The following is a 9,312-nucleotide window of genomic DNA, read 5'->3' on the forward strand; positions in this document are numbered from 1 at the left end:
GCCACAAAATGTCTCAAAAAAGTTGGGACGGGGCAACAAAAGGCTGGAAAAATAAGTGTTACTCAAAAGAAACTGCTGGAGATTAATTGCCAACAGGTCAGTAACATGATTGCGTATAAAAAGAGTATCTTAGACAGGCAGAGTCTTTCAGAAGTAAAGCTGGGCAGAGGTTCACCAATCTGCAAAAAACAGCATCTACAATTTGTGGAACAATTTCAGAATAATGTTCCTCAGTGTAAAATTGTGAAGACAATGAATATCTCATCATCTACAGTACACAATATCATCAAAAAATTCAGAGAATCTGAAGAAATCTCTGTGCGGAAGGGACAAGGGTGAAAATTAATATTGCATGACCTTGATCTTCGGGCTCTCAGGCGACACTGCATTAAAAACAGGCATGATTCTGTAATGGAAATCACTGCATGGGCTCAGAAACACCTCCAGAACTCATGGTTTGTGAACACAGTTCGCTGTGCCATCTACAAATGCTGGTTAAAGCTCTATCATGCAAAGAAGAAGCCATATGTGAACATGATCCAGAAATGCCGTTTTCTTCTCTGGGCCAAAGCTCATTTAAAATGCATTGAGGCAAAGTGGAAAACTGTTCTGTGGTCAGACGAATTGAAATTTTAAATTCTTTTTGGAAACCATGGACAACGCGTCCTCTAAACTAAAGAGGACTAAAAAGGAGAGTTAGCATCCGGATTTTTTATCAGTGCTCAGTTCAAAAGCCTGCATCTCTGATGGTATGGGGGTGCATTAGTGCCTATGGAGTGGGTAGCTTGCATATCTGCTAAGGCACCACCAATGCTGAAATGTATATACAGGTTTTATAGCAACATATGCATCCATCCAGATTCTATCCCATCTTTACTTCTGAGACTCTGCTTCTCTAAGATGCTCTTTTTATACCCAATCATGTTACTGACCTGTTTCCAATTATCCTAATTAGTTGCAAAATGTTCCTCCAGCTGTTTCTTTTTAGTAACACTTACTTTTATAGCCTTTTGTTGCCCCATCACAACTTTTTTTTAGATGCGTTCTGGCCAACAAATTCGAAATTACCTTATTTTTTCCTTAAAACTGTACATTTCCTTAATTTAAACATTTGATATGTTTTCTATGTTCTCTTGTGAATAACAGACGGGTTTATGAGATTTGCAAATCATTGCATTCTGGTTTTATTTACATTAATTTACATTTTACACGGCATCCCAACTTTTCCGAAATTGGGGATATATAGATAGATATATATATATATATATATATTGTGAGGAATTAGCCCGGGGAAGGGCGGCGTACAGACCCACAGGAGACCAAAGGGTGGTTGCAGACGGTGCTTTATTGTGGCTAGGGTGAGGTGAACGTGTGATAAATGGAAGAGTGCGGGGGTTTGTGAAGGCGTGACGGCCGGCGGAGTCGACTCGTGGCGGAGGCGGGATTCCCGAGGCGGGGCGGGGGTTTTCCCGGGCCGGCGTCCTCCGTGTGTGCGACTCTCACTATCCGGCGGTCTCGTCCGCGCTTACGACTCCTGGAGAGAGGGAGAGAGAGAGAGAGAGAAGAATTTAGCGTGAGGCGTGAGGTTACCGTCGTGATCGGAGGTTGCGAATCGCTGCAAACACGCACGGAGTCCGTTTTGACGCCACGATATTCTCTTCCGCTTCCCGGCCGGAAGCGCGCTCTTTTATCCTCCTCCGTCGTCGCCTGAGTGGTGGGACTTCCCCGTTGGATCCGCCAATCGCGGGCCGGAGTCGCGTCAGCCCCGCCCTGCCGCGGCGGTCCTTCCAGCTGGCGGAATGTTCGGCAGGAAGCTGCCCACGTCGTGCCGGTGCGGCAGTCGGAGAAGGAGCGTTTTCCCTCTGGTGTGCGCCGGATCTCTGCCCGTCGCGACAGTACCCCCCCCTCAGCTCCGAGCCTACTGCCGCTCGGTGGTGGGCCCAGAGGGCGTCTCGTCGTGAGAGCCCATCCGCGTTACCATGCTGGGCCCCTGCCCGGTGCTTAACCTGAAAAGAGAAGTCTTGTAAGGCGAGGAACCAGCGGGTTACCCGGGCGTTGGTGTCCTTCGCCTTGGCCATCCACTGCAGGGGGGCGTGGTCGGTTATGAGGATGAAGTGCCTGCCCGCCAGATAGTATCGCAGCTCCTCGATGGCCCATTTTATTGCTAGTGCCTCCCGCTCGACCGCCGCATACTTCCTCTCGGCCGGGGACAGCTTCCGGCTGATGTAGAGGACTGGGTGTTCTTCCCCGTCGAAGGTCTGGGAGAGGACGGCACCCAGCCCGGTCTCGGACGCATCAGTATGTACAGTGAACGGGAGGTCAAAGTCCGGGTTGCGGAGTATCGGCGCGCTGGTGAGGGCTTCTTTTAGGGCCTGGAAGGCCCTTTCTGCATCGGCTGTCCACCTCACCTGGTCTGGCTGGCCCTTCTTTGTAAGGTCTGAGAGGGGAGAGGCTACAGCAGAAAAGTTAGGCACGAACCTGCGATAGTAGCCCGCCAATCCCAAGAAGGCACGTACCTGTTTTTTCGACGTTGGACGTGGGTAGTCCTTCACAGCCTCGATCTTTTTTTGTTGGGGCTTCAGCATCCCCCGTCCGATGCGGTATCCCAGGTACTGGGCTTCCGTCAGCCCTAGGTGGCATTTCTTTGGGTTCGCCGTCAGGCCGGCCTCCCGGAGGGCTTTCAGGATCTCCCTGAGGTGGAACAGGTGGTCGGCCCAGGTGGAGGAGTGTATGACCACGTCGTCCAGGTAAGCCGCGGCAAACTGTCGGTGGGGTCGCAGGAGGATGTCCATTAGCCGCTGGAACGTGGCGGGCGCCCCGTGCAGCCCAAAGGGGAGAACCCGGTACTGCCAGTGGCCGGTGGCCGTGCTAAAGGCTGTCTTGGGCCTTGCCTCCGGTGCGAGCGCCACTTGCCAATAGCCTTTGGTGAGGTCCAGGGTCGATATGAATCGGGCTCTCCCCAGCCTCTCAATCAGGTCGTCCACTCTGGGGAGGGGGTAGCTGTCAAACTCCGACACCTGGTTCAGCCTCCGGAAGTCATTGCATAGCCTCATGCTCCCATCCGGCTTCGGCACGACGACGATGGGGCTGGACCAGGGGCTGCTGGACTCCTCGATGATGTGGTCCCGCAGCATGCGACTGATTTCCTCCTCGATGGCCTGGCGCCGGGCCTCGGGGACACGGTATGGCCTTTGTCTCACCACTACACCGGGAGGAGTCTTGATTTCATGCTGGACCAGCTGAGTCATTCCCGGGGCAGCCGAAAACACATCTGCAAACTGGTCGGTCAGCTCGGTAAGCTCCTGTCTTTGGGTGGGGGTGAGGTCCTCCCCGAAGCCGACCAAGGTACCCTTGCCCCGGTCCGAGTCCTGAACTGCGAACGCCGACACCACCGGGGTTGGTTCCACCCACTTTTTCAGCAGGTTTATGTGGTATAGCTTCCCGTCCTTCGGCTTACCGGGTTGCTGTAGGCGGTAGTTGACTGGGCCCCGGCGCTCGAGGACAGTGTATGGACCTTGCCACCGGGCGAGGAACTTGCAGGCGCTGCTGGGCACTAACAGGAGGACCCGGTCCCCCGGCTGGAATTCCCGGGGCTGTGCGGGGCGGTTGTATACCTTCTTCTGCTCCTCCTGCGCCGCCAGCATGTGCTCCCGGACGATGGGGCCCACCCTGTCAATCCTGGCTTGCATGTCCTGCACGTACTCGACGACGGAGCGGAACGGGGATGGTTGCTCCTCCCAGGCTTCGCGGGCTACATCCAACAATCCCCGCGGCCGCCGCCCGAACAGGAGCTCGAAGGGCGTGAAGCCCGTGGACGCCTGGGGGCACTCCCGAACGGCGAAGAGTACGTAGGGGAGGAGGAGGTCCCAGTTCCTCCCCTCCTCGTCCACCACCCGGCGCAGCATCCGCTTGAGGGTCTGATTGAACCTTTCAACAAGTCCGTCGGTTTGGGGGTGGTAGACGGACGTCCGGAGGTGCTTCACCTGTAACATACGACACAAATCCGCCATTAGCTTCGAGACAAACGGCGTACCTTGGTCGGTCAACACGTCCTTGGGGATCCCCACTCGACTGAAGAGGAGTACCAGCTCCCTGGCGATGTTTTGCGAGGTGGCCTTGCGGAGCGGCACCGCCTCAGGGTACCGAGTGGCGTAGTCGACCAGGACCAGGATGTATTCATGGCCCCGGGCCGACTTGGGTAGGGGCCCCACGAGATCCATGCCCACTCGCTCAAACGGGACACCGATGATGGGCAGGGGTATCAGGGGCGCCGGCGGGGGCCTCCGCGGGGCCGTGCGTTGGCACTGCGGGCACTGTTGACAAAAGGTCCGGACCTCCGCGTCCATCCCGGGCCACACGAAGCGGTCCCGCAGTTTCCCCAGGGTATTTCGGGCCCCCAGGTGGCCGCCGAGGGGATGGGTGTGGGCTAGGTGTAATAAGATGGCTGTCTTGGCTCGGGGTACCACCAGTAGGTCCACCTGCTCCCCGCGGCGGCAGGCCCGTTGGTACAGGAGCCCCCCTCGGACGAGGAAGTACGATGTGGGGAGCCTCAGGTCTGGGCTCTGGTCGACCCCCTCTATCACCCGTACCTGGGCCCAGCAGTGCTTCAGTCGGTCGTCCTCCTTCTGTTCCCGACCGAACTTTCCCTCCCGGTTTACCTGGGGAAAGACAGATGACAGAGGGTTAGTAGTTTGGGGGGTCTTACCTTCTGAGGTGGCCTCTCCGTCGTCCTGGGCCAGGTAGGCCGGCCGGGTTGGGATCCCCTTCCCCCGCCGCCGCGGTCTCCAGGACTCGGCTCTCGGTACCACCCGGAATCCTGGCCAGTCTCGTCCCAGGAGGAGGGGCACGGGGAGTTCGGGGATGATTCCGACCTGGAGGGGCCAGGTGCTGGCTTCGCGCCGGATCTGGACCTCAGCTGAGGGGACCTCCCGGGTGTCCCCATGGACGCATGTCACGGTAAGCGTCCCGCTTGGTCGGCGCCCCTCAGGCAGGATGGAGGGTTGGGCAAGGGTCACCGTGCTCCCGGTGTCCAGTAGGGCGGTTACCGGTCTCCCTTCGACCCACACCGTCACGGAGGGCGCCTCCGGCGGTTGCTGCTGATGGAGGGCGCAGCCTGCCAGCCATGGTTTTGTAAGCAGCCGGGCGGCTTCCCTCTCCGGCTCTGTAGGCATGGGCTCGTCTCGGGGGTGTTCACAAGTGGGCGCCCTCTGTGGGTTCCTCCAGATGCGGGGCCGGGTCTGGCGGTCAGACCGGGGGCCCTGGGCACCGAGGGGCCGATCGAGGTGCTGCTGCTCCCCGGAGTCGAGCTCCAGGGTGGCCAAGGTTCGCTCCAGGGCAGTCAGGAGTTCCTGGGGCGTAGTTGGGGCGTGGGCCCCCACGGCCTGTCTCTCTGCCCGGGGTAGCGCTCTCAGGAAACGGTCGACCGCCACCTTCTCCGCCACCTCCGAGGCGGTATGCCGATCCGGTCGGAGCCATCGTTTGGTGATCCGGAGGAGGGCGTTCATCTGGCAACGTGGTCGAGCACCTGTTCGATAAACCCAACGATGGAATTCAGTAGCGGCCCGGCCAGGGGTTCGGCCACACCACGCCAGGACTCCCTCCTTCATCGCCAGGTAGTCCGTAGCCTCCTCCGGGTCGAGGGCATAGTAGGCTGTTCGGGCCTCTCCCGTGAGCAGGGGACCAAGGGCCCGGGGCCAGTCGTCACGGTCCCACCCCTCCCGGCAGGCGATACTCTCGAAGGTCTCGAAGTACGCCTCAAGGTCCTCTTCGGGGCCAAGGGGGGGTAGTAGGCGGCGGATCTCGCTGGTTGCGTCGGGGAGAGGTGTGGAGGCGGCGGGGGTCTCAGTCCTCATGGCGATCAGTGTCTGTGTGGCGACCTGAAGGCTTTCGGCGAGCTGCTGCGTCACGGCGTGCTGCTGGAGGCTGGTCTCCAGCAAGTGTTGCAGGGTGGGGTCCATTTTTTTTTTTTTTGTTTTTTTTCCTCTCTCTCTCGCGGGTTTATTTATAAACTTTTTTTTTTTTTTTTTTTTTTTTTGTGTTTTTCTTTTGATGGGTTTTTTTTGTGTGTGTGTTTTTCTTTTGATGGGTTTTTTTTTTTTTTTTTTTTCTTTGCAGTAGGCGGGTCTGTACTACGCCTGCATCCTCCACCAGTTGTGAGGAATTAGCCCGGGGAAGGGCGGCGTACAGACCCACAGGAGACCAAAGGGTGGTTGCAGACGGTGCTTTATTGTGGCTAGGGTGAGGTGAACGTGTGATAAATGGAAGAGTGCGGGGGTTTGTGAAGGCGTGACGGCCGGCGGAGTCGACTCGTGGCGGAGGCGGGATTCCCGAGGCGGGGCGGGGGTTTTCCCGGGCCGGCGTCCTCCGTGTGTGCGACTCTCACTATCCGGCGGTCTCGTCCGCGCTTACGACTCCTGGAGAGAGGGAGAGAGAGAGAGAGAAGAATTTAGCGTGAGGCGTGAGGTTACCGTCGTGATCGGAGGTTGCGAATCGCTGCAAACACGCACGGAGTCCGTTTTGACGCCACGATATTCTCTTCCGCTTCCCGGCCGGAAGCGCGCTCTTTTATCCTCCTCCGTCGTCGCCTGAGTGGTGGGACTTCCCCGTTGGATCCGCCAATCGCGGGCCGGAGTCGCGTCAGCCCCGCCCTGCCGCGGCGGTCCTTCCAGCTGGCGGAATGTTCGGCAGGAAGCTGCCCACGTCGTGCCGGTGCGGCAGTCGGAGAAGGAGCGTTTTCCCTCTGGTGTGCGCCGGATCTCTGCCCGTCGCGACAATATATATATATATATATATATATATATATATATATATATATATATATATATTCTTTTCAAAATAAAGAGAAGTGAAGAGTTTTAGGAATGTTTACACAGACAACTGATATGTGGCTTGTGTTTATGATGAAAGAAAGCTTATGATGTGGTATAGTCTGCTGTATAGTCAGTTGACACGTGAAATGCCATGTCACCTGAGCAGGATAAGCCTATATATAGGCGTGATCTTACACAGACCTTAGATTCAAGTCGTGCATGAGGGCGTGTCCCACAGCATGACTCTCATGCAACGTTGCATTCCCTTTGAAATGGACCATGCGATTTTTTTTTTTATTAGAACATTACAGAAAATGTCAAATTTTGACCATGTGAAGGGTTTTCTCGGGCCTCCACACCTTTATAAGCACATCTTTATATTGGTTGACTGATTTCCATTTTACAGATTTTTTTTTTTTTAATAATTCGCTAGCTCAATTAATGTACCATTGCTCTGTGAGCATTATTATATTCATCCTGGCCCTCTTAGTGTGCTTTTAGGCATCTTGGAATTTAATCTCCCTTTCTCTTTCTGTCGAGCTACACATGATGCTCCTGAGATACCAGTGATCCTGACCCCTTCTCATCAACTGAAAGTTACATGCTGTTGCTGAGGATGGCCCCACATAGTGCAGCCTAAAGATCACTGAGATTGCTGAGGATGGTACCACTTAAAAACCATAAAGATGGCTTTGGACCTCAATTCATATGAACAGTTATGCTATGATGGCTAGGACTACAATTGCTATTATAGCAATTATCTTAGCACTGAAATTACCACAAACTGTTTTGCATTCAAGTCTCCATCAGTTGATAAGTTAAAAAAAACAGACTTTATGTAAAATCTGTAATGAATTTACCTGGTTGCACAACTGCACTATTTGAGCATGTAGTAATAGCACATTTATAGAAGGGATTTATTTATAATTGTACTATCCGCTGTCACCCAAATGGGATGGGTTCTCTTTTGAGTATGGTTCCTCTCAAGGTTTTTTCTCATATCATCTCAGGCAGTTTTTCCTTGCCACTGTCACCTCTGGCTTGCTCATTAGGGACAAATTCATACATTTAAAATCTATATCCTGAATTTATACATTTCTGTAAAGCTGCTTTGGGACAATGTCCATTGTTAAAAACACTATACAAATAAAACTGAATTGAATTGAATAATCTAAAATGAACCACTCACACCCATGCACACAGACACACACACTCCATCTGCCTGTCATCTCTGGAGACATGTTCCAATCTGTGACCTACTTGGCAGATTCACCTGACCTTTAGGAGTGGAATCGTTTTGTCAGAACTACAGTCACATCTGATGAACAACAACCTGCATCCACATACAAGGTTAATTTGCAATGCCATTCACCTTATTATAAGCATTACATATGCATTAGATGAACGATGACTATTTGATCCCTCTAGGAAAGCATGTTTTGGGAAGTTCTAACACTTGAGGCACTGACTGATCTGATTGGAAATACCAGCCCCAAGCTAATGATTTAGAACAAGGTTGCCAGATTGCTGATCGTGTGAAGGATAAAACATAACAGCACTTAGTAACCACTAGTGAGATGAATAGTCATGGTTCAATGTCACATTGCAAATAATAGCAAACACAGTTTGCCTGGCAAAGAAATGACAATGGGCCTCATTTATTAATCTGGATACAAGCATATTTATTCATGAATCATTCTAAAAAGCATTTAGACAAGAACTTTGGTATTCATGAAAACATAAAAATCCAGAAAAAACAACAACATTCATATCCTATTCATGCTCCTCAGTGAATGTAAAGCTATGTATAAGAAAATTAACTAATGTAAAACTTGATCAAAGGAATTCAAATTATATAATTTGCATGGTTTACTGCTCTTTCATATATGGAGTATGCTGTCACATTTGAATTGTTTATTTATTTATTTATGCTTGCAGCATTTAGCAGAGCAACTTATAGAAGTGTTTTGGAGTGTCTATCAAAAACCCATCTTATCACTAAGTCAGGGACTCGATTTATATTATTTATATTAATGAAATAATATGAAAAATAAAGAAAGCTATCCAACACAAAACAATAAATTAAGACTAATAAAAGTAGGCATTCAATTATGACAAAAGAAATGCCTCCAAATAAACAGCCATACGGATGTAAGCCGTAAAGAAATGACTCAGCTGACGGAAGATTTCATGCTCAATTATCTTAGCTTACACATTTACCGCCAACTATATTAAAATATTGATAAATGAGGCCCAGTGTTAGCAAAACAGGCCACGATTAGGCTGAATATGTTTAATATTTCAATAAAAACCAAACCTAAATTATTACATGTCTATGCTGACTCTAAGTGATCTCACAGACATCATTGAGACCCTAGGATGATATTCAAGTCAAATCCAAGTAAAGTCCTGAATATGGTGCCTGGGTAGTGGGGTCTTCACATTGCCTTAATGAATTGCATTATGCCACTGTAGCGAAGTTTATGTAACAATTTAATGTTGA

The 9,312-nt window shown here is 51.8% G+C and overlaps 1 protein-coding gene and 1 long non-coding RNA gene across 2 annotated transcripts; both read right to left on the reverse strand.

Annotated features, from left to right (window-relative positions):
* Positions 1 to 1,327: 1,327 nt before the first annotated feature.
* On the reverse strand, positions 1,328 to 5,964 carry LOC128634027 (uncharacterized). The gene is made up of 2 exons (XM_053683752.1): positions 1,630 to 5,964; positions 1,328 to 1,534 (listed from the first exon to the last, which is right to left on the reverse strand). The coding sequence occupies exons 1-2, from the start codon at positions 5,955 to 5,957 to the stop codon at positions 1,354 to 1,356; spliced, it is 4,509 nt and encodes a 1,502-aa protein (XP_053539727.1). The 5' UTR covers positions 5,958 to 5,964; the 3' UTR covers positions 1,328 to 1,353.
* A 242-nt stretch (positions 5,965 to 6,206) lies between these two features.
* Positions 6,207 to 6,793, reverse strand: LOC128634018 (uncharacterized). The gene is made up of 2 exons (XR_008397208.1): positions 6,507 to 6,793; positions 6,207 to 6,413 (listed from the first exon to the last, which is right to left on the reverse strand). It is a non-coding gene; the product is annotated as an uncharacterized LOC128634018 (long non-coding RNA).
* Positions 6,794 to 9,312: the final 2,519 nt, after the last annotated feature.

The sequence above is a fragment of the Ictalurus punctatus genome, chromosome 11 (assembly GCF_001660625.3).
Source record: "Ictalurus punctatus breed USDA103 chromosome 11, Coco_2.0, whole genome shotgun sequence".
Taxonomy (NCBI): Eukaryota; Metazoa; Chordata; class Actinopteri; order Siluriformes; family Ictaluridae; genus Ictalurus; species Ictalurus punctatus.

Coding starts and splice junctions, on each gene's coding strand:
- LOC128634027 (XM_053683752.1), bottom strand. CDS start 5,957: ATGGACCCCACCCTGCAACACTTGCTGGAGACCAGCCTCCAGCAGCAC. Junction 1,535..1,629: donor GTGGCGTCAAAACGGACTCC/GTGCGTGTTTGC, acceptor CCCTCTCTCCAG/GAGTCGTAAGCGCGGACGAG.